Genomic DNA, 23,923 nt, shown 5'->3' with positions numbered 1-23,923 from the left:
ACTAACTAGTCACATAGCTGACCATTCCTACAGCTTAGCCAAGCCTCTCCAGATTCTTCACATCAATACTTGTGTATCGTCTACTGCAGTAGCTGTTGTCTGCAGAAAGACATTTTCTTTTTGGTATGCCTGTGGTACTAATCCAAAACATGCCAAAAATGACTAGCCCTGGTAAAAAAAAAAAAAGGAGTACCACATTAAAATAATCCACTTTTGCCACTAAAAGCACAATTTCCCATTATCCTCCAAGGCCTCCTGGCAACCAGATTTTAACAGAGATTACCATTACAAGCCTTATTCCAAGAAAACTGTCTTGAAATTTATATTAACTCTGATCATATTCATAGCTCAGTAAAACACACAGGCCAAGACAAAAGCTGCTTTTCAGGTCTACTACGTTTTGATAATTGTTTACACACAGTTATTAAGCTTAGTCTGACAACATCGCAAGTCTAAATCCACACTGCTTCTTGATTCTATACATGCTGCCTGGCTCATAGATTCTAAACAGCTTCTTCTTGCTATCATTATGGACATGCTACATTTCCTGCAACTGGCAAGCTCCTACTTTTATGAAACTGAGTCATTCTCAACCTCAATTTGCTATTTTCCTACATCTGCCATGTTCAGAATTCTGTGAAACTTTAGTTACCATTCACTCATTTTGGTTATTTCTCAGTCACATGTACACATTTTTTTCTGCAAAGAAAAATATATTAATTAAAAAATTCTTACCCGGCCCATCTCAACCTCACGGCATGCCATAATGATTACCTGGTAAAAAAAGAAATTAAAAGAAGCATTAGTCAACCAAATGAATTAGTTACATCAGTCCTTAGCATTACAATTCAACATTTTTGAAAATATCACTGACATTTCTCACACAAAATTTCTTGAATTCCATACATCCACAACATTTAACTAAAACAAATGAGAAACAACATTTTATGATTTTCCCCCTAATCCACAGTGAAATTAGTTTGTCATCTGATCTGTAAAAGCATGGACGCTAGAATTCTTATTTGCAATTATGTTCAAAGAGTACAGTAGAAAGTCAATTATCTGAAATAATTGGGACCTAGGGTAGTTTGGATAATCAAACTGTTTAGATTTGTGTCTTTCGGCTTTTCCCGGTTAGGGGTCGCCACAGCGGAACTCCGGTCCGCTAATGATTGGCAGTAGAGTTTTACATGCTGGCTTGCCAGGCCTAACGCACAACCTTCAATGAAGGAACGCCCATTCACACATGTCGCAACACAGAAGACGCTCTAACTGAGAATCGAACGGGCAACGTCTAACTGTGAGGCGACAATGCTACCGCAGCACCACCACCACAGTTAATCAAACTGTTTAGATAATCAAACATAATTTGAACCAGATAAACTCCTAAAAGCTTGCTTTTTCTGCATGCAGGGAATACATTTTTCAATCATTCAGCTATTCCAGTGGACAATAAAGAATATTTCTCACACACAAAAGCAGGCTACAAGCTAAAATAACATGCACAAGTGAATACATGTAACATTTACATATTCAGACTTTATGATTTTTCCTACCCGAAAACTTTGGAAGGCTACGTTCGGATAATTGACTCTTTACTGTACTGGGGACTTTAGGTAAAGGAAGCGGATAATCACACACTGAAATACTATAACCATTTTAAAAACACAGCTATAATGCACAGCTTTCTGTTCCGAAAGAACAAAGAAACAGAAGCTATTTTGGACACATTTTCTGTTTTTTTTTTTTTTTTTTTTTTTAAAGCCATTCAGGCAAAGGTAGTTTTTAATACTTCAAACAGTGGAAAAAACTACACTTGATACACTTACAGTAGTCAATTAAATATCACATTTTGGAACGATGAGAGGAAATGAAAATACAATGTATACACGTATGTGGACATTTATAGTTGCCCTTGTGGGCCATTTTAAAGCCTAGCCAACTATCTGTTGCTGCATGAATTAACCTATCCCATTTGGTGTTAGACTGGCCTTATCTATCACATGTCAATAATTATACATTACCCTACTGAGAATAACTGGGATCACATCATGGATAACTTGAGGGGACCTGTGCATGTGATAAAGCATTTAGGTGCTACCTCTATCCATTACTGGGACAAGGGGCAATCCTGGGGTAAATTATCTGTTTTCCATCCACAGATTCAAGCTGCACTCGAATGTGGACAGGGATGAGCTTTGTTTTACACATATGGGGAGAATCTGTTCCAAAAGTAAAACAAAAATCCAAGTACTAGAAACAGGGTGAAGTGAAGACTCGAGAACTAAATATCAAAGATTTTAATCCAATCACAGAGCTTTTGGGAATAATCCTTCTTCAGTGTGTAAAACAAAATGTAAAGCAATCATTTAAATGCCTAACATAAATGACACAATCAAACATAATTAAACAATTAAATAATTAAGTCATATATACCAATATATATAGATTGTGTATATAAAAAAAACAACACACACATATATACATATATACATATATATATATATATATATATATATATATATATATATATATAAAATGTATGTAAAAAATAAAGAAAAAACATTTATTTATTTATTTGACATTTGTTAACCGGGTTAGTCCGACTGGGTAGATACCCTTTTTCAGCAGAGACCCGAGCAGAAAAGCTCCAAGACAGTTACATACATTGCCAATGCATACAAGTGAAAGAAAGTACAGTTTTGTACCTACCATAAATGTAGATGTTTGAGTGTATACACTACTGCAGTCATTACACTTGGGTTATCCTGCCGTCAGGCGGTTCCCCAGTCAGCCTGAGTTCCAAAGTCTTGGTCCGGCGTCGGTTGCTGTTGCCTCCTCCCTGACGTCAGTGCGACAGGGGTATATAAGATGCAGCCAATGCCATTTTCTTCAGTTTTTCTTGCCCCAGATGTCAGGTGCCTCTAAATAGGTAGGCAATTCCAATTGCTAATAAAAGCAAACAACTTACAGCTACCAGCAAATACTCCCCATAGGTAGTAAAGGGTAGAAGGCATAGGTACGTACCAGCCAGTAAGAGGGGAAGGAGGGAGGGTAACCTGGACTGCAGCAGTGTATACACTCGAACATCTACATTTATGGTAGGTACAAAACTGTACTATGTTCATCATGTTACACTGCTGCAGTCATTACACTTGTGTAGAATCCCAAAGCTGAGGTAGGGTGGCTGGTTCTATAAGGCATTAGGGGTGGCTATAAGGCCCTGCAGCACTGCATTGGCGAAGCCAGCTCTGGATTTAGAGTATAGAGGCAGATGGTAATGCTTGGTGAAGGTATGTACAGAACTCCAAGTTGCTGCTTCCAAAATGTCCTTGGTAGGCACGCCTCGGAGGTAGGCAGTTGAAGTGGCTGTTGCCCTGGTGGAGTGAGATCTAATGCTGCTAGGTACAGGTTTTCCATGGTATGTGTAGCAGAAATGTATACAATGTCCTATCCATTTTGAAATAGTCTGTTTTGAAATGGCTTTTCCCTCTGCTCCTGCAGCATATGCTACCAATAATTGCTCAGATTTTCTGAAAGCTTTGGTTTTGTCCAAGTAGAAGCGTAACTGCCTGTAAATGTCCAAAGAATGCAGTAGTCTCTCCCCTTTATTCTGTGGTTTAGGATAAAAAAATTGGCAGGTGAATAGTTTGGTTTAGAGCCACACTGGATACCACCTTTGGCATAAACATAAGGTTAGTTCTTAAAGACACCCTGTCCTGGTGGAAAATGAGGAAAGGTTCCACTGCCATTAATGCCTGTAATTCTGAAACTCTTCGTGCTGATGATATTGCCAGGAGCAGAGCAGTTTTCCAAGAGATATATTTTAATTCTGCTGTGTTAGCTGGCTCAAAAGGAGGTAAAGTTAATTTTTCCAAAACAAAGTTGAGGTCCCAAGTTGGAGTAGGTGCTCTACGGGGCGGTCTTATGTTTTCAGCCCCTCTGAGGTACTGTTTTAACAGAAGATTAGAAAAAATTGGTGGATCCGTGTTGTAATGAGCAGAGATGGCAGAGGCGTGGATCTTGATGGATGAGAAGGAGAGGCCTTTGTCCAGCATCTCAGTTAAGTATTGTAGTATCTGAGGAATGTTTGGGACAAGAGGGTCAAGGCTGTGAGCTTGGTTCCAGGCACAGAATCTCTTCCATTTATCCGAATAGGCTTTCCTGGTACTAGAAACCACAAAATGTGCGGACAACTCTCCACCAAGTAAACCAAGAACACAACAAGGAGTGCAATCCCAAGAAAAGAGACCTCCGTAAAGTAAAGTAATTGCAGCTTTAATAACAAATTAAACCGAAAAAACACACTGGTACTAGGCCTTCTGGCCTCCAGAATGACATCCATAACAGCTTTGCAGAGAGGCATTGCTTGCTTGACTAAGGAATCTTCCATGCAACTAGGTTTAAGGTCTTTAGCTGGCTGTGTAGTATTTGATTGTTGTGCTGAGTCAGCAGATGTGGGATTTGAGGCAAAATCCAGGGTGGTTCTTGCGCTAAGCTCCTTAAGATTGGGTACCAGTGTTGCCGTGGCCAGTCTGGTGCAATCAGGATCATCTTTGGCTCTTCTTGCCTAGCGTTTATGAGTATCTATAGAAGGAGAGGTAGTGGTGGGAAAGCATATACTTGTAGGTTCTCCCAGCTGAATGAGAGGGCATCCAATTTCCATGCTTGTGGGTGGTAACTCCTTGTGCAGAATTTTTGTAGCTGGCAGTTCATTGGGGATGCAAACAGAGCTATGTCCGGGCTCCACCATTTCTGTGTTATCCTTCTGAATATTTGTGGATTCAATTCCCATTCGTGGGGATCCATGATGTTTCTGCTTAAGTCGTCTGCCAGTGTGTTTTTCTCTCCTGGCAGGAACTGTGCTTGCAGATGAACCTGAAGGTTTATAGCTGTGTTCCACAAGGTCATGGCTTGTCTGCATAGGGGGTAGGAGTGAGTGCTCCCTTGCTGGTTTATGTACCACCATAACTGTGGTGTTGTCTGTCTTTAGTAGTAGTTGTCCTGGATGCAGCAGGTCCCTGAAAGCTATAAGGGCATTTTGTACAGCTAGCATCTATTTTTGATTGATGTGAAGATGCCTTTGATCTGCGGGCCACGTGCCCTGAATATATTTGCCTGCCATGTGTGCTCCCCAGGTGTAATCCGATGCATCTGTTGTCAGTGTTTGCCTGGCTGTGGGTTGTGTAAAAGGCTGTCCCTTGTTGAGGTGACAAGCTTGAGCCCACCACTGAAACTCCTGTTGAAGGCAAGGAATTAGTGGTATAACTGTTTCCAAACTTTGACAGTGTTGAGACCATACATTCTTTAGGTACCATTGTAGTTTCCTCATATACAGTCTGGCATATGGAATTAGTAGTATGCAGGATGCCATGTAACCCAAGGCCAGCAGAATTTTTCTTGCAGGGAGTTGGGTCTTTGTTGCCATCAGTTGAAAGTATTGAGTCAGTTGTCCTTGATTGTCTGGCGTGAGATAGGCCATCTGGGCCGTTGTGTTCAAGCTGGCACCCAGTAATATAATCTCTTGTGAGGGCACTAGTTTTGATTTATTTTCATTTACTGTGTACTCCAGGCAACTTAATAACTTTTTTACAAACGCCAGATGCTTTAGAAGAATGTCCTTGCTCTCTGCTTGAATCAGGCAGTCGTCCAGGTACAGATAAATTTGAATTCCTTTCTGTCTGCAAAATGCAATTACTGGTGCCAGGCATTTTGTAAAGACCCTGAGCGCAGTAGATAAGCCAAAGGGCAATGCAGAGAATTGGTAATGCATTGAACCTGCTGAGAATCTGAGGTATCTTCTGCAGTTTTGTCTGATAGGGACATGTAGGTATGTCTCCTTGAGGTCCAAGGTCACGAGCCAAGCTTTCTTGCCCAGCATGGGAAGAAGCTACTGTAGTGTCAACATTTTGAATTTCGGAACATCCAGGTAAATATTTAGAGATGAAAAATCCAGACTAGGCCTCCAGGCTTTGTCCTTTTTTGGGTACCAGAAAGAGTCTTGAGTAAAATCCTTGTCCTTGCTCCTGTGATGGTACCTTTTGAATAGCTCTCATATCCATGAGTGCTGTAATTTCTTTTTGAGCCTCTGCCCATTGATTTGGTGGCAGATGTGGCATTCCTTTTAACCTTGGCAGAGTGTGAAAGTGGAACCTGTAACCTTGAAATACAATGTTGAGAACACATTTGTCTTTGGTGATCATTTGCCAATTGTGGTAGAAGACTGCCAGTTTTCCTCCCAAGGGGGCTGCCAAGAGAGATTTGTTTGGCAGCTGTAGTGGGAAGTCATTGGAACTGCTTTTTATATGGTTGGGGCCTGTCTTCCCCTTCTTTCTGGCCTGATGCAACCCATTGTCGAGGCCTGTAAGGACCTTGTGTTTGACCTCTACCTCTTGGACGTCTGTATCTTCCCCTTTGAGGTCTGTCTGTAATTGGAAAGGACCAATTCTTAGTTGGCCAGTTTCTGCTAAATCTAGGAGGCTGAACCTGTAAGAAATCCTTCACCGTTTGCATAGATTTTGCCTTATCCTCTATTTTCTTTAATGCCTCTTCTGCCTTAATTCCAAATAACACATCCTGCTGCAAAGGTGCATCCAATAATTTTGCTTTAACTTGATCTGGTAACGTATGTTCTTTTAACCAAGCATGTCTTCTAATGACAGAGCCTGTAACTGCTGCTCTGCAGGAGGCCTCTAGAGAATCAAAACCACATTGCAAAGTATGCTTTCCCACTTGTTCAGCTGCATGCAATAAATCCTGCATTTCTTTAGAATTAGGAGGATCTGATTCTGGAAGCATTTTTTGTTTTAACTGAGACAGAAAAAATTGCTGATATTTTAGCATGTGAAACTGGCAATTTAAGGCTCTCATTGCTAAAGTTGCAGATGTATATACTTTCTTTCCCTATCTGTCTAATGCTCTGGAATCTCTGTCAGAGGGAACTGGATTCTTGGCTGATGAGGCCTTAACCCCTTTGGGTCCCTGAGAAATAGTTTCAGGGTCAGCTACACGGCTTTTATACAGAAATTTGTGCGAGTCAGGGACTCTGTAGTATCTGTCAGGTTTAACAGGGGCTGGAGGTAAGGAATCAGGATTTAAGCTGAATTCAGTAAACACATCATCCACAATATTTAACACTGGCGGAATAGCAAGGGGTCTGTGTTGAGGTAATAGAAGGAAGTCTCTGAGCCTTTTCTTGGATTCTGAGTAATCCTGGCCTTCCCAGTGGAAATGCTCCCTCATGGTATGTAGGATTTCCCCAAAGGAGTAGTTCTCAGGAGGTGAGGCTGATGGAATTGATTCCTCAGCATCAGAATCCTCATAAGGGGGTAAAGAATATCCTAGGTCTGAGGATGAATCAGAAGAGATGGACACCTGGTCGGATGAATCATAGTCTGCATCCTGTCTAGGCCTTTTATCAGGAGGGGGATGGGACCCCCTGATCAGAGTGATTAGGTCTTCGGCCATTTTGAGCATTTGTTTCTTAGGCATGGAGGCCTGTCCTGGAGAATGCTGTATTTGTTTCTTTGATTTTAAAGAAGGCTTAGACTTAGCTGAAAGTTTAATGCTCAACTGAATAGGTCTGAAGACACCCTCTGAAGCTGTGGGTTGCTCAGCTACTCAGGATCCCTCTGAAGGGTTAGTTTCGGTAAGCTGAATAACTTGTGCGTCCGAAGGCAAAGCCATCTCCACGTGGGAGTCAGAGGCGGCCTGTGGTTCTACAGAAGCGGTCGTCAGGGGCTGCGAAGGCGCCTAGCTGAAAACCGGAGAACCGGCGACTGGCCTAGAAGAGGCTTCGTCGTCAGTTTTGGGCCTCTGATGCCTATCCTTGTCTTTGCACTTTTTGTGTATTCCGGTCGTTGGAAGTTCCGACGGCATGGTATAATTGAATTTTCTACCAAAATAATGTCAGGCGAAATGAAACCGATGTTTAATAGTGCGCTTGTTAAACCTAGCACAAAACCGACAACCAGTGACCTTGTGGTCTGGGCCTAGGCATGGGATACAACAGGAATGGAAATCCTTATGAGGTATTTGCTTCCCACAAGAAATACAGTTATTAACTTTTACTGACATCGGTCTGAGGCAAGAAAAAGTTTCTCCAACGGGGTACTTAGCTTTGTAGAAGACTTCGGTTCTGGATTCGGAATGAAAATCTCAGGAGACGGCTGACCGGCACTTGTGAACTGCTTTTGCTTCAGGGCCCGCGCGGCAAGAAAGACTGAAGAAATTGGCATCAGCTGCATCTTTTATACCCCTAACGCACTGAAGTCAGGGAGGAAGCGACAGCAACCGACGCTGGACCAAGACTTTGGAACTCAGGCCGACTGGGGAACCGCCTGACTGCAGTAGTGCAACACGATGAACATCCAAGATAAGATCACAAACTATAAAAAAAATATTTTTTATCAAAGCATGTAAAGCTAAGATAACATCAAACAGTATAATTTTTTTTTTGTTAGGGGGACAGGAAAAGTATGAAAGCATATGAGGCAGAAAAGTAGCATAGTGAGGATTGTATAGGTTTGCAGGAAGAAAAATAATGTGCAAACAATATAAGATAGAAAGATAGTTAAAGAGAGAGGCAGAAATGTAGAGAGGGAAAGGAAATACTCGAAGGGAGAAGGAGCATACAAAAGTCACTGTTGGTAGGAATGAAGTAAAAGAATATAGAAATAGAAGCTACAGGGATAGTAGTAGAATTTAATCAAGTTGTAGAAAATACAGCTTTGAGAGGGGGAGTAGCAGGCAGAAATAGATAGGAAGAGAAGTTATGCTAGGTCTGGAAGATAAGATTATGTTGGGTCATTGCAGAGGCATAACCAGAACTTCTGGTAGGTAGCTTTTAGTGCACCTTTAAAGGAGCTGGAGTTAGTGACAGATCTGACCTGAGGAGGTAGTTTATTTCAGGCATTTGTAATGAAGTAGCTCTACAGTAGTTTGCCAATATTTTTCTTGGGCATATAAACTTGTAGTACGTTTGTTGAGAGCTACAAAGAGCACAGTTGGGAGTGTAGGGCTGGATGAGAGTGGAGAAAGATGGAACGTGCAAGACTGAATGGGCTATGAAGAGCAGGGGTAATAGAATTTGGTGGTGAAATTCTAACCACTGCAGGTTTTTTAGGGCTACACAGTGATGAGTGTGGTAGGGTATGTTAGATGCAAATCTTGCGATTTTGTTATAGGTAAGTTTCAATTTAAGCAGCAGATTAGATTGGAGGTTTGTGAGTATAGGGGCTCTGCAGAATAATGTGGGGAGAAGAAAGGCTTGGGCAAGGGAGAGCCTGGAGGAATGAGTGAGACATTTTTTATATCTTTATAGGAGTCCAAGTTTTTGATGAGTCTTTTTAATGCATTGTTGAGTGTGGAGATCAAACTTTAGGTGGTCATCGATAGTAATGCCAAGGTGTTTTGTATGAGGTTCAGTAGATATCAGAATGTTCAAGGATGAGACAGAAAGGGTAGTTTTATGGTGCTGGAGAGTAGAAGGGAGGAATAGGAGAAGTTTAGTTTTCTTACGGTTCAGTACCAGTTGATTACAAGTAAGCCACCTTTGGACAGAGTCTTGGGTGAAGTTATGGAGGTGAGTAATGTCACTAGAGGAGTAGATGATAGTTGAACCGTCAGCATATTGAATGAGTAGATGATAGTTGAACCGTCAGCATATTGAATAATAGCAGAGAGTGGGCAAGAAGAGTGAAGGCCATTAAAAAAGACATTAAAAAGTAGGGATCCAAGGATGGAGCCTTGGGGGGCACTGATTTGAACAGGTAGGAAGGGAGATAAGCTAGATTGCCATTTAACAGCCTGATATTGGTTAGACAGGTAGCTGAAGAACCAAGATAGAGTAGAGTTAGAAAGGTTTAGTGAAGCTAGTTTGGATAGGAGTGTTCTGTAGGAAATGGTGTCAAAGGCTTTGGATAGGTCGAGAAATAAGCAGGAGACTAATTCATTATCATCACGGGATTTTGCAATGGTATTTATAAAGGATATAAGAGCGGTTGTAGTACTACGTTTTGCATGGAAGCCATGCTGGGAGGGGGTGAGAAGGTTTTCATGAAGTACATAATCAAGAGAGCAGTTTGTGGATGCATCTTTCCAATATTTTTGACAGAGGGAATTGGACAGCAATTGGACTGAAATTTAAGGGATCAGTTGCATTGCCCTTTGTGAAGGGGTATGACATAGAATTTTTTCCAGATATTAAGCACAGTGTTAAAAAGATAAATAATATATAAAGAAAAAATAAATCTTATTTTAACATCATCTGTCTCTTCTTTAAAACAGGTTTCGCACTAACCGCTTCATTCAAGTTTGAGGAATGATCTGCTTCCAGGCGAGTTATCCATGCATATTCACATGATCCTAACTCATTTTTCAGATCACCACCTCTCTGGTAGTGACTGGGCCGCTGAGCCTACTTCTATTTACTGTTTATTTACCATGACTATGGTGCTGTCTGTGAACACGCTTAAAGAGCCTTGTTTCCAAGGGCAGCTGAAGGTTTGTACAGTCTGTAGCAGGGCTCTCAATTCCTTCACACGGATATGTTCTGGTCTTATTTTTTTGGTCACTGTTCCTGAACTTTCAGGCTGCCTGTCCATGTTCTCCCAGCATCATTTCATGGGCCTGTGTGCAGCTCCTGTTTGGTGTCTGTTATTTGAAAGGTAGCACAGGGTTGAGCTTTATTTGTGCTATCCACCAAAGGGTCTCCTCCCTTAAGCAAAGTAGAGTGGAAGAAGTGCATCCAGTAGCTGTGAATGTTGAGTCCAGGTGGACTTCAGGTGCCACCTGATCTTCCTCATGTGTAATCTGGCAAAAGGAACCATAAGTATGGTTGTTGCCATGAATCTCAGTACTCTCAGAAATTCCCTTGCCATACTGAACTGGAGGAGAAGAAAGTACAGTTGTGTACACTTACCATAAATGTAGATGTTCGAGTGTATTCGCTGTTGCAGTCATCACATTTGGGTTATCTGCCTGCAGTAGCCCTCAGTCGGCCTGATTAACAAAGTCTTGGGTCCTGCATCAGTAGCATTCTCTTCTTCTGTGACGTCAGGTCATCAGGGGTATAAAACATGTAGCCGACGCCATTACATCAGTTTTTCTTGCCCCAGATATCAGGTGCCCCCAAAGGGGAAGCAATTAAATCTATAAATATATAAGGTTATACCTCCAACAAAAAAGCAAATACACCAAAAAGCTTTTAAGCATAGTAAAGGAGAGTAGAGGTATATCCAAAAGAAGTAAGGGGGCTGGAGGTAGGGTAAAGTACAGTTTTGTACCTACCATAAATGTAGATGTTCCAGTGCTCATACAGCTGCAGTCATTACAGATGGGTTATCCTGCCGTCAGGTGGGTCCTCGGTCGGCCAAATTCCAAAGTCTAGGTCCAGCGTCGGTTGTCGTCGCTTCTTCCCCGACATCAGTATGGCAGGGGTATAAAAGAGGCAGCCGACGCCATTTTCTTCAGTTTTTCTTGCCCCAGATGTCAGGTGCCCCCAGAAGGAAGGCAAAACATAACGTTATGCAAACATGCAATATAGAATAATCAAAAAACAGTAGTTGCAAGCAAATACACCATAAAAGAATACCCCAAATAGGTTGTATGATAAAGGTGTTTGTCATAAGGCCTGTCCTAAGAGGGAACGGAAGGGGGGTAACTTGGACTGCAGCTGTATGAGCACTCGAACATCTACATTTATGGTAGGTACAAAATTGTACTATGTTCATCGTGCATACAGCTGCAGTCATTACAGATGGGAAGAATCCCAAAGCTAAGTAAGGGTGGTAGGTACTAAGTGGAACTAGGAGGAGCGAGGATGCCCTGCAAGACTGCTGTGGCAAAGCCCGCTCTAGATTTAGAGTATAGTGGAAGGTGATAGTGCTTGGAGAAAGTGTGCACTGAACTCCAAGTGGCTGCTTCCAAAATGTCCTTGGTAGGGACCCCCCCTAAGGAAAGCTGCAGAGGTAGCTGTGGCCCTGGTGGAGTGGGATCTGATGCATGCAGGCACAGTTTTTCCATGAAATGAGTAACAAAAGCATATGCAGTGGGCTATCCATTTTGAAATTGTCTGTTTGGAAATAGCCTTTCCTTGAGCACCTGTAGCATAGGACACAGAGTTGCTCAGATTTCCTGAATGGCTTTGTCCTGTCCAAATAATAATGAAGTTGTCTGTGAATGTCCAAGGAATGTAGTAGTCTTTCCCCTTTGTTTTGTGGATTTGGATAAAAGGTAGGTAAGTGGATAGTCTGAATCAAAGCTACACTGGATACTACCTTTGGCATAAAGGTAGGGTTGGCTCGTAAGGAATGAAAAATGATGAATGGTTGCACAGCCATGAGGGCCTGTAGCTCCGAAACCCTGCGTGCTGAGGTGATAGCCAGAAGAAAGGCTGTTTTCCATGACAAGTATTGTAGTTCTGTTGAAGAAGCTGGCTCAAAGGGGGGAAGGGTCAGCTTTTCCAATACGAAGTTGAGGTCCCAAGCAGGGACTGGTGGTTTCCTTGGGGGTTTTATATTTTTTGCCCCTCTGAAGAACTGCCTTAAGAGAGGATGTGAGAATAAAGGAGGATCTGTGTTGTATTGTGCAGAAATGGCTGAAGCGTGGATCTTGATGGAGGAGAAGGAAAGTCCACTATTTAACATCTCAGCTAGGTATTGTAAAATTTGAGGTATATTTATTACCCAAGGATTCTGGCCCTTTTCTTGATTCCAGGCACAAAATCGTTTCCATTTGGCGGAGTAGGCTTTTCTAGTAGAAGGTCTTCTGGCCTCCAAGATGACATCCTGCACCTCCTTGGAAAGGAGAGTCTGTTGGGAAATTAAGGAATTCTCCATGCAGCTAGATTTAGGGTTTTGAGCTGGCTGTGAAGGGTTTTGTACTTGTGCTGGGACAACAGAAGAGGGACTAAAGGTAGGATCCATGGTGGGTAATGTGTCAGGCTCTTCAGGAGCGGATACCAGTGTTGTATTGGTCAGTTTGGAGCAATGAGAATCATTTACAGCCTCTCTGCTCTGGCTTTTAATAGAACTTTGGTCAGTAGAGGAAGAGGCGGGAAGGCATAAACTGTCAATGTTGTCCAATTGAAAGAGAGTGCATCCACTTTCCAGGCCTGTGGATGATAGGTCCTTGAACAAAATTTTTTCAACTGGTAATTTGTGTGGGTAGCAAATAGATCTATGTCTGGCTGTCCCCATGCCTGAGTTATCTTTGTGAAAACTTGAGGATGCAACTTCCATTCGTGTGGATCTGTCATATTTCTGCTTAGGTTGTCTGCCAGTGTGTTTTCCTTCCCTGGCAGGAATTGTGCCTGTAGTTGAATTTGCAATTCCAGTGCTGTGTTCCATAGGGTCATGGCTTGCTTGCACAGGGGGTATGAATGAGTTCCCCCATGTTTGTTTATGTACCACATCACTGTGGTGTTGTCTGTCCTTATCAATAACTGGCCTGGATGCAGTAGGTCTTTGAAGGTCATAAGAGCATTTTGCATGGCTAGCATCTCCTTTTGGTTGATGTGTAGGTGCGTTTCTTTTTGGGACCATTTTCCCTGAATGCACTGATCTGCCATGTGTGCTCCCCAGGCGTAGTCTGAGGAGTCTGTTGTGATGATTTGAGTTGCTTGAGGTACACAGAAAGGGAGACCTGTGTTTCTTTGGCATGCTTGAGTCCACCACAAAAATTCCTTTTGAAGGCATGGAATGAGTGGTATAATTGTTTCCAAGCTGTGGCTGTGTTGAGACCATAGGTTTTTAGGTACCATTGAAGTTTCCTCATATGCAGCTTTGCACATGGGATTAGTAGGATGCAAGATGCCATGAATCCCAGAGCCTACAGGACTTTCCTTGCAGTTAGCCTGGTGAAAGTTGCCATTTTGCTGAAGTACTGAGACAGTTGCCTTTGTTTGTCTGGCGTGAGGTAGGCCATCTGGGTGGTTGTATTTAAGCTGGCACCCAGGAAAATAATCTGTTGAGAAGGTATTAGTTTTGATTTCTTTTTGTTCACTGTGTATCCCAGGAAGTTTAACAGTTTTATTACAAACGCCAGATGCTGCAATAGTATGTCCTTGCTGTCCGCTTGGATCAGGCAGTCGTCCAGATATGGGTAGATTTGTATTCCTTGTAGTCTGCAGAAGGCGATTATTGTTATTGATGCCAGGCATTTCGTAAACACTCTGGGCGCAGTAGATAAGCCAAAGGGCAATGCAGAGAATTGGTAATGGGTTGAACCTGCAAGAAATCTGAGGTATCTTCTGCAATCTTGTCTGATAGGGACATGCAGGTATGCCTCCTTGAGATCCAATGTTGCCAGCCAAGACTCCTTGCCCAGCATGGGAAGAAGCTGCTGTAATGTAAGCATCTTGAATTTTGGCACCTGTAGATATGTGTTTAGGATGGATAGGTCTAAGATAGGTCTCCATCTTTCTCTTTACTTGGTACCAGGAATAGTCTGGAATAAAAACCTTGACCTTGTTCTTTTGCAGGTACCTCTTGAATCGCTTTCATGTCCATGAGAGTGGAAATTTGTCTTTGTGCCTCTGCCCTTTGATTTTGTGTCAGGTTTGGCATGCCTCTCTTTTTTGGAAGGGTGTGAAAGAGAAACCTGTAGCCTCTGTCTATAATGTCCAGAATCCATTTGTCTTTTGTAACAATATGCCAATTTTTTGAGAATAATGCCAGTTTTCCGCCCAAAGGTGCTGCCATTAAAGCTTTGTTTGGCAGGTATAGGGGGAAGTCATTGTGTCTGTTTTCTAAATGACTGTGATCTATCTTCTCCACCTCTTGGGGTGGTGCTTGCCACTGTCTTGCTCTGTAAGATCCTTGAGGTTGCCCTCTACCCCTTGGGCGTCTCTGCCCCTTTGAGGTCTGTCCGTGGCTGGAAAGGACCAATTTTTTGAAGGCCAGTTTCTGCTGAAACGTGGAGGTTGTACCTGCAAGAAATCTTTCACTGTTTGCATTGATTTCGCTTTTTCCTCCATTTTCTTTAGTACCTCCTCAGCTTTAACACCAAACAATACATCTTTTTGAAGTGGTGCATCTAGTAATTTTGCTTTGACATGATCTGGTAAGGTTTGCTCTTTGAGCCAAGCATGTCTACGTATAACAGACACCGTAACAGCAGCTCTACATGAGGCCTCTAAGGCATCAAAACCACACTGCAAGGTATGTTTACCCACTTGCTCTGCACCATGCAACAAATCCTGCAACTCTTTGAAATCTGGTTGTTCTGGTTGTGTCAATTTGCTTTTCAACTGAGTTAACAAAAACTGTTGGTACTTTAACATATGGAATTGACAGTTTAATGCCCTCATGGTTAAAGTGGCCGAGGTGTACACCTTTTTCCCCCACCTTTCTAATGCTCTGGAATCTCTCTCTGAAGGTAATGGGTTTTTAGCAGTAGAGGCCTTAATTCCCTTGGGACCCTGTGAAATAGTTTCTGGGCCAGCAGTATGGCTTTTATAAAGGAACTGGTGAGAATTAGGAACCCGGTAATACCTGTCTGGTTTAACAGGAGCTGGAGGTAAAGAATCTGGATTAAGGCTGGCTTCTGCGTACACATCATCCAGAATATCTAAAACAGGAGGGACAGCCAGGGGCCTATGCTGGGGGAGCAGTAGAAATTCCCTGAGCCTTTTCTTGGAATCTGAGTAATCTTGGCCTTCCCAGTGAAAGTGTTCCCTCAATGTATGCAGGATTTCCCCAAAAGAGTAGTCCTCAGGGGGGGAGACCGAGGAAATAGACTCCTCAGCATCAGAGTCTTCGAAAGGGGAATAGGTGTAATCCTGGTCCTCAGAGTGTTCTGAGGTAATAGAAGCCTGGTCTGAGGACGGGTAGTCTTCCTCCAATCTGGGTCTTTTGTCAGAGGGGGGTTGAGAACCCCTGATAAGAGTAATCAAATCCTCAGCCATTTTAAGCATCTGCTTTTTAGGCATGGGGCCGTGAGAGGAGGTCTGAGGACCCTGTTTTTTAGTTTTCATGGCTGCTTTACATTTTGTGAAAGATTTAATGGAGAAGGTGGAAGGCCTGAAGACGCCTTCAGAAATGGCAGGCCTGTCTAAATTCTGAGTTTCCCCGCCAGGAGTGGCGTCGGTATCTGCAGTAGGAATGGGGACCGAGGAGCCTGCGACCTCGGGTACTGAAGTCACCGGTAATGTAGTTTCATCGGTACTCAGGGGCTGCGTAGGCGCCTCGCTGAGAACCGGAGAACCGGTAGTCGGTCTAAGCGTGGTCTCAGTACTCGGTGCGGACCTCAGATGTCGGTCATTATCTTTGCGTCTTTTGCTCAAAACTGGAGTCAGAGTATCCGACGACATGATATAATTAAATTTTTTGCCAAAATAATGAAGGGCGAACTCCGCCCGGCGCTTAATAGTGCGCTTGTTGAATCTAGCACAAAAACGGCAGGCCGAGATGTCGTGGTCTGGGCCTAAGCAAGGTATACAGAAAGAGTGGAAATCCTTATGTGGTATTTGCTTCCCACAAGAAATGCAGTTATTAACTTTGTCTGACATCGGTCTGAGGCAAGAAAAGTTTCCCCAACGGGGTACTTAGCTTTAAGGAAGACTTCGGCTGAAATACTTTCGTAAATCTCAGGAGCTGGCCGACCGGCACTTGCAAACTGCTTCTGCTTCAGGCACCGCACGGCAAGAAAGACTGAAGAAAATGGCGTCGGCTGCCTCTTTTATACCCCTGCCACACTGACGTCAGGGAAGAAGCAATGACAACCGACGCCGGACCTAGACTCTGGAATTCGGCCGACCGAGGACCCGCCTGACGGCATCTGTAATGACTGCAGCTGTATGCACGATGAACATTCAGGACTGCAACAGTGAATACACTCGAACATCTACATTTATGGTAAATGTACACAACTGTACTATATTCTTCGTGTTTTACTGTTGTAGTCATCACATTAGGGTAGATTCCCAAAGCTAAGGATGGGAGGAGGAATTTAGATAGCATTAGGACCAGCAATAAGGCCCTGTAAGACTGCAGTGGCAAAGCCAGCTCTGGATTTAGAGAAAGTGGCAGATGGTAATGCTTGGTGAAAGTATGTACAGAATTCCAGGTAGTAGCTTCTAGGATGTCCCTGGTACGGACGCCTCTGAGAAAGGCTGTAGAGATAGATGCAGCCCTGGTAGAGTGGGGTCTGATCCCCTGTGGAATAGGTTTTCCATGGTGCTTACTGCAGAAATGAATGCAATGGCTTAACCATTTAGAAATGGTTTGCTTTCAAATAGCCTTCACCTTTGGCCCTGAAGAAAATGCCACCAGCAGTTGTTCAGATTTCCTTTGAGGTTTAGTTCTGTCCAAGTAGAATCTAAGTTGTCTGTGCACATCTAAGGAGTGCAGTATCTGTTCCCCTTTGTTCTGTGGATTAGGAAAGAAGGGTGGCAGATGAATGGACTGATTAAGGGCCACACTGGATACCACCTTGGGCATGAAAGAGGGACTGGTCCTGAGGGTCACCCTGTCCGCATGAAAGATGATGAAAGGCTCCACTGCCATAAGGGCCTGTAATTCAGATACCATTCTTCCTGAAGTGATTGCCAAGAGGAAAGCTGTTTTCCAAGAAAGAAATTTTAAATCTGCAGTAGCAGCTGGCTCAAAAGGAGGGAAGAGTGAGTTTCTCCAATACAAAGTTAAGGTCCCAGGCTGGAGGTGGAGCTCTCCTGAGTGGTCTTAAATTTTTCGCCTCTCTGAGGAACTGCTTGAGCAGTGGATGAGAGAAGAGGGGAGATTCTGTGTTATAATGAGCTAAAATGGTCGAGGCATGAATTCTGATGGAGCAGAAGGGCAGGCCCTTGTGAAGCAGCTCAGTTAAGTATTGTAAAATCTGAGGTAAATTGGGCACTGCTGTGCTCATCCCTTGAGATTGGTTCCAGGCACAGAATCTTTTCCATTTTTCAGCATAAGATCTCCTAGTACTAGGCCTCCTTGCCTCTAAGATGATATCCATCACTGGTTTACTGAGGGATGGTAAAGGAGAGATAAGGTAATTAGCCAGGCTGCTAGGTTCAGTGTTTGAAGCTGAGGGTGCAGAATCTGGCTCTCCTGCTGAGACAACAGGGTAGGAATCTGAGGCAGGTGCCATGGGGCCAACAGTGACACACTGCGCAAGAGGGGGTACCAGTGTTGGCGTGGCCAGTCTGGTGCAATCAAAATCATCCTTGGTTTTCTTGTTTGATTTTTAGTAGTACTTTGGGAGCAGAAGCAGAGGAGGAAAGGCATAAACCGATAGGTTTTTCCAGCTGAAGGACAGGGCATCCACTTTCCAAGCTTGTTTGTGGGGAGTCCTTGTGCAAAATTTGTCCAATTGATAGTTCTAGGGGGAGGCAAACAGGTCTATATCTGGGCTCCCCCATTTGCTTGTCAACATGTTGAAAATCCTTGGTTCCAGTTTCCATCTCATGTGGGTTCATAAGGTTTCTGCTTAGTCTGTCTGTCAGCGTATTTAGTTTTCCTGGCAGGAATTGAGCTTGTAGATGCACTTGGTAGCTCAAGGCTGTGTTCCACAGTGCCATGGCTAGTCTGCAGATGGGGTAAGAATGTGTACCCCCCCTGCTTGTTTATGTATGACATAACAGTGATGTTGTCCATCTTTAACATTAATTGTCCTGGAAGAATGTGGTTCTTTAAGGCTGTCAGAGCATTCTGTACAGCTAACATTTCTTTTTGATTGATATACAGGTCCATTTGACTTGGTTTCCATTTGCCCTGAATGCACTTCCCTGCCAGGTGAGCCCCCATGCATAGTCTGATGCGTCTGTTGTTAGGGTTTGGGCGGCAGGGGGTAGTGTGAATGGTAGCCCCTTGTTTTGGTGGCAGGCCTCTGCCCACCAAAGGAACTCTAGGCGTAGGCAAGGTATGATAGGAATCATTGCTTCTAGATCCTGAGAATGTTAACACCATAGGCTTTTTAGATACCATTGTAGTTTCCTCATATGCAGTCTTGCATATGAAATTAGAAGAATGCAGTTGGCCATGAACCCCAAGAATTGTAGTATTTGCCTTGCAGACAGCAGGGTTTTTGTGGCCACTTGTTTGAAGTAGGCAGTCAAATGAATTTGTTTCTCTGGCATGAGGAAAGCCATCTGGGAAGTTGTATTCAAGCTTGCTTCCAGGAATATAGTTTGTTGACAGGGTACCAGGTGTGATTTCTGTTCCTTTATGGTGTACCCCAGACAAGTTGGCACCCTTTGTACAAAGGCCAGATGATTCAAAAGTATGCCTTGGCTTTCTGCTTGAATTAGACAATCGTTCAGGTACGCGTATATTTGAATGTTTCTTTGCCTGCAAAATGCAATGACTGGAGCTAGACACTTTGTGAATACCCTGGGCGCAGTAGATAAGCCAAAGGGCAGTGCAGAGAACTGATATTGCTTGTAGCCTGCTTTGAAGTGTATGTATCTTCTGCAAGATTCCCTGACTGGGATGTGCAGGGATGCTTCCTTTAAATCTAGTGTTGCCAACAAGGCACCTTTGCCTAGCATAGGAAGCAACTGGTGAAGAGTCAACATCTTGAATTTTGGAATCACCAAAAAGGTGTTTAGAGTAGACAGGTCCAGGATAGGACGCCATGGACTGTCTTTTCTGGTTACCAGGAAAAGTCTGGAGTAGAAACCTTGTCCCTTTTCTTCTTCTGGTACCAAATGAATAGCCCCTATGCTTAGGAGAGAAAGTACTTGCTTTGGGGACTCTGCCCACTGACTTGGGGGTAAATCTGGCCACCCGCTTGGTGTTGGTAACGTGTGGAAGTGAAATCTGTATCCTTGGAACACTATTTTAAACCCATTTGTCCTGGGTAATGAGGTCCCAGTTCTTTGCATGAAGAGCGATCTTTCCCCCCAAAGGGGCAGTCAGTTGAGAAGTGCTTGGAAGTTTTAAAAATAAGTCATTGAGAAAGTTTACCATGGGGGGAGTGCGTACCCAGGGACTGAAGCATGGGTGCTCTGCTGGATCTGGGTTTGGACTGAGAAGGTCTGGAAGAGGCAAGAAAGGACCAATTCTTGGAAGGCCAATGCCTACTAAACCTTGGAGGTTGTACTTGTAAGAAAAGTTTGCATAGATTTAGCCTTTTCCTCCATCTTTTTAAGAACTTCTTCTGCCTTGTTGCTAAACAGGTGGTCCTGATTTAAGGGAGCATCCAGTAATTTTGCTTTAACATGATCTGGCAAGGACTGCTCCTTAAGACCCAGTTACAGCAGCCCTGCAAGATTCCTCTAGTGAATCAAAACCACATTGCAAAGTATGTTTTCCAACTTGTTCAGCTGAATGCAGTAGATCCTGTAAATCATTATTTTCAACACAATCAGGAATCAACATCATTTTCTGTTTAAGCAATCCAATAATATGCTGCTGATACTTTAACATATGAAACTGGCAGTTTAAAGCCCTAATGGCCAAAGTTGCAGAAGTGTATACCTTCTTACCCCATCTATCCAGTGCCCTAGAGTCTCTATCAGGTAGGATTTTTGTCAGTAGTAGCTCTAATACCCTTAGGTCCCTGTGAAATAGTCTCACAATCCGCAGTAGGATTTTTGAAAAGGAACTTGTGAGAGTCAGGGACCCTGTAATATCTATCAGGTTTTCTGGGAGCAGGGAGTAAAGAGTCAGGGGCCAAGCTAGATTCCGAAAAGGCATCATCAATGAATAGTACAGGAGGTATGGCTAAAGGCCTGTGCTGGGGCAAGAGTAAGAAATCCCTAAGACTCTTTTTAGAATTTGAGAAGTCCTGACTTTTCCAATGAAAATGCTCCCTGGGGGTATGCAAGGTTTCACCAAAAGAGAAATCATCTGGGGGGGATGCAGAGGAAATAGAGTCCTCAGCATCAGAATCCTCATAGGTAGATAAGGGTAAATCCTGGTCATCAGAGGAAACAGAAAATTCAGAATCCTGGTTAGAAGTATCATAAGCAAACTCAGTCTTAGGTCTCTTAAAGGGGGAAGGTTGGCTTCCCCTGATTAAAGTAATAAGATCTTCAGCCATTCTTATTTGTTTTTTAGGCATAGAGGCCTGGCCATCTGGTCTGGGCATCAGTTTTTTAGGCATGGTTCGAGTTTTAGGCCTTGAAGAAGAAGATGGCGTTGGTTTAATACACAAGTCAGTATGCCTGAATACACCCTCAGAAGCTGATGCCTGCACAGCGGCTCGGGACCCATCCAAGGTAGAGACATCCGCAGGTTCCACAGTTGAAGCATCTCGCGGCATACTGGACTCCGAATAGGTCTCAGTAGAGGCCTGCGAATCTGAAGTAGCGGGTATCAGGGGCTGCACCTCACTGAATACCGGAGAACTGGCGACTGGCTTAGGAGAAGCGTCGTCGGCAGCTTTGGACCTCAGCGGCCTGTCTCTGTCTTATCTTTGTGTTTTTTCGGAATGTCAGTAGTTGGATGGCTTACCGAAGACATATCGGGATAATTGACCGAGCACAAAAATATTTAGAAGTGAAAATATACAGATGACGGATAGCTTGTGGTTTAAATAAGGCACAAAACCAACAGCGAGGTACGTTGTGGTCAGGGCCTAGGTAAGGAATACAGTACGAATGAAAATCTTTATGAGGTATTTGCTTTCCACAAAAAATGCAATTATTTACTTTTACTGACATTGGTTTAGAGCAAGAAAAAGTTTACCCAATGGGGTACGTAAGCTTTTAGTTAAAGACTTTGAGTTTCATAACTGAAAACGAAAATTTCAGGAGTCGGCCGACCGGCACTTGCAAACTGCTTCTGCTTCGGGCACCGCACGGTAAGAAAGACTGATGTAATGGCGTTAGCTGCATGTTTTATACCCCTGACCTGACATCACGGAAGAGACAGCAACCGACGGAGGACCCAAGACTTTGTTAATTGTAGGTACTAGGCTTTCAGCATTGGGGCCTATATAAGCCTAGCCAAAAAGGTTCCCTGGCTTTCGCCACCCAAGAAAATTATTTTCCTCTGCTCCTGTCAAGCAGTGCTGCAGAAGTGATCCCCGGGGTGAATTTTTTTATTTCCCATCAATTTTCTTAAAGAGGGCCAATTGCTTGACATGAATGGGTAGTTTGTTCCAGAGTATGGGAAGTCTCTGGGACAGGAATCTAGCCCTCCAGCATGTTCTGTTTATTGTGGTGACAAGGTTTAGGTTCAGAGTATAGCTGGAGTTTTTTTAGACGGACAGCATATGGCATCTGCTTTAGGCCTGTGATTCTTTTAGTGAGGTATTTCTGTGGCCTTTCCAGCTGTTGCAGATGTCTTGTGAGGTACATACCAAACGGGGCATTATGCTCTATAGTGGGTCTAATGAGGGATGAGTACAGTGGGACAATGACCTCCTTTTTCTGGATGAAAAGCCCTTAGTGATGAGGTGTGCCACATAGAAGGATTTCCTGACTGTTGTGGCAATGTGGTTATCGAAAGTGAGACCACTGTCCACCTGTGTCCCTAAGTCTTTCATCACACTTTCGATGTTTAGTGTCCTGCCACCTATGTGATAATTCATGGGTGCAGGTTTTTTTCCAAAGGGGATAACTATACATTTCTTGGCATTAAGCTTGAGCATATGGCTCTGTCACCAGGCATCTGTTTCTGTAAGGCCCTTTTGTAGAATGTCCACATCATTTGGGGATTCAATAATGGTTCCCAGTTTGCAGTCATCTGCAAACTTTGTTAGCCAGAGTCCCTTAGTGTTGGCCTGTACTTCAGAGAAGTAGATGTCAAACAAGAGTGGTCCTAGGACTGACTGCAGAATCCTACACTAAGGCACTGTACGAGCACATCAACTCGATTTCTCCCAATCCTTTCCCTTAGTAACCTGTGTTCTTGTGGTAGGACTTTATCAGTTAATAATTTGGCTGCACAGTAATGTATCCTATTTACTTCAGTCATATTGCATGAATCTCTATGGACAGTCCTAATTACTGTGTTCATTTGTTTTATCAAACTTCTAACTTTTTGGGTTTTTATTGACCTTCTCCAGTCTATTTCTTTCCTTGATCTTATGTCTATCAGTCTCTATTAAATCAAGTAACTTTTCTCTTAGATCATTTTCTTCTAAGCCGAGGGCATATTCTTTATTTGCCATTTCCTGTGGGCATTCTACAGGAAGTTCCAGAGCTTCTTCCTGTGCCACATTCTCTTCAATTTCACATTGTCACTCGTTGCCCTTTCATATGGGAACTCACTGGCTTATCACTCCACGGCACTGACTGTCTCAGAGTTGCAAGTTTCCTGTTCTTTCCCTTGCCATACAGTTCCAACTTAACCTTTGTACAGGTTTCCTATGGGAGGCTCCAAAGTATCCTCATATGTCAACTGGTAAGATGCTACCTGCTCCACTGGTTTCTCTCCTTAGTGTGTCCATTGTTCTATCCTGTTATATTTTTATCAGAGTAAAATTTTCTACACTAAATCTTTCACTTTGCAGGTAATTTATAACTTCAGTTTCTATTTCAACTTCTCCATTACTAATCCTCCTCTGTTTTTCCTCTAGTGCTCTTTTTTTTTTTGTATTGCAAAATTTTCCATCTCCAGGCATCTTTATCTGTATTTCTCTTCAAATGTCCTTGGTGCTGCTCTTTTTGCACTGATTAGTTTTGCTTTCTTCTTTGCATAAATATTGCACCATATTAAATCTCTCTTTCTTACTCATGTTCATATCTCTTCTTCACATGACTCCTTCTCCTCTTGTTTCTCCCTACTTTGGGACTAGTTGTTCCATCAAGCTGTGATATTACCTGTGTTAAGACTTCCTAGACCGAATCACCTTGCAAATATTCCCTAACTTCAGCTTTTTTTTTTTTTTTTAACTTCTACTTGACTAATCTGTTCTACATTCCCTCTTTGTAATCTTTTTTTATTTTATTGTGACGTTTTCCTTATCTGGATGCACGAGTTGATGTGCTCACACAGTGCCTTAGTGTAGGATTCTGCAGTCAAACTTC

The 23,923-nt window shown here is 43.1% G+C and overlaps 1 protein-coding gene across 1 annotated transcript in view; it reads right to left on the bottom strand.

Moving 5' to 3' along the window:
* PTPN12 (protein tyrosine phosphatase non-receptor type 12) overlaps window positions 1-23,923 on the bottom strand; it is a 3,019,581-nt gene that overhangs the window by 2,348,394 nt on the left and 647,264 nt on the right. The window contains exon 5 of the mRNA XM_044088562.1: window positions 736-774. Coding sequence (XP_043944497.1) covers window positions 736-774 — 39 coding nt within the window. The remainder of the gene's footprint in view (window positions 1-735; window positions 775-23,923) is intronic.

This window comes from Protopterus annectens, chromosome 11.part0, assembly GCF_019279795.1.
Source record: "Protopterus annectens isolate FY-2018-M chromosome 11.part0, PAN1.0, whole genome shotgun sequence".
Taxonomy (NCBI): Eukaryota; Metazoa; Chordata; order Ceratodontiformes; family Protopteridae; genus Protopterus; species Protopterus annectens.
The sequence above is the reverse complement of the archived record's forward strand: the minus strand, read 5'-3'. Positions and strand labels throughout refer to the sequence as shown.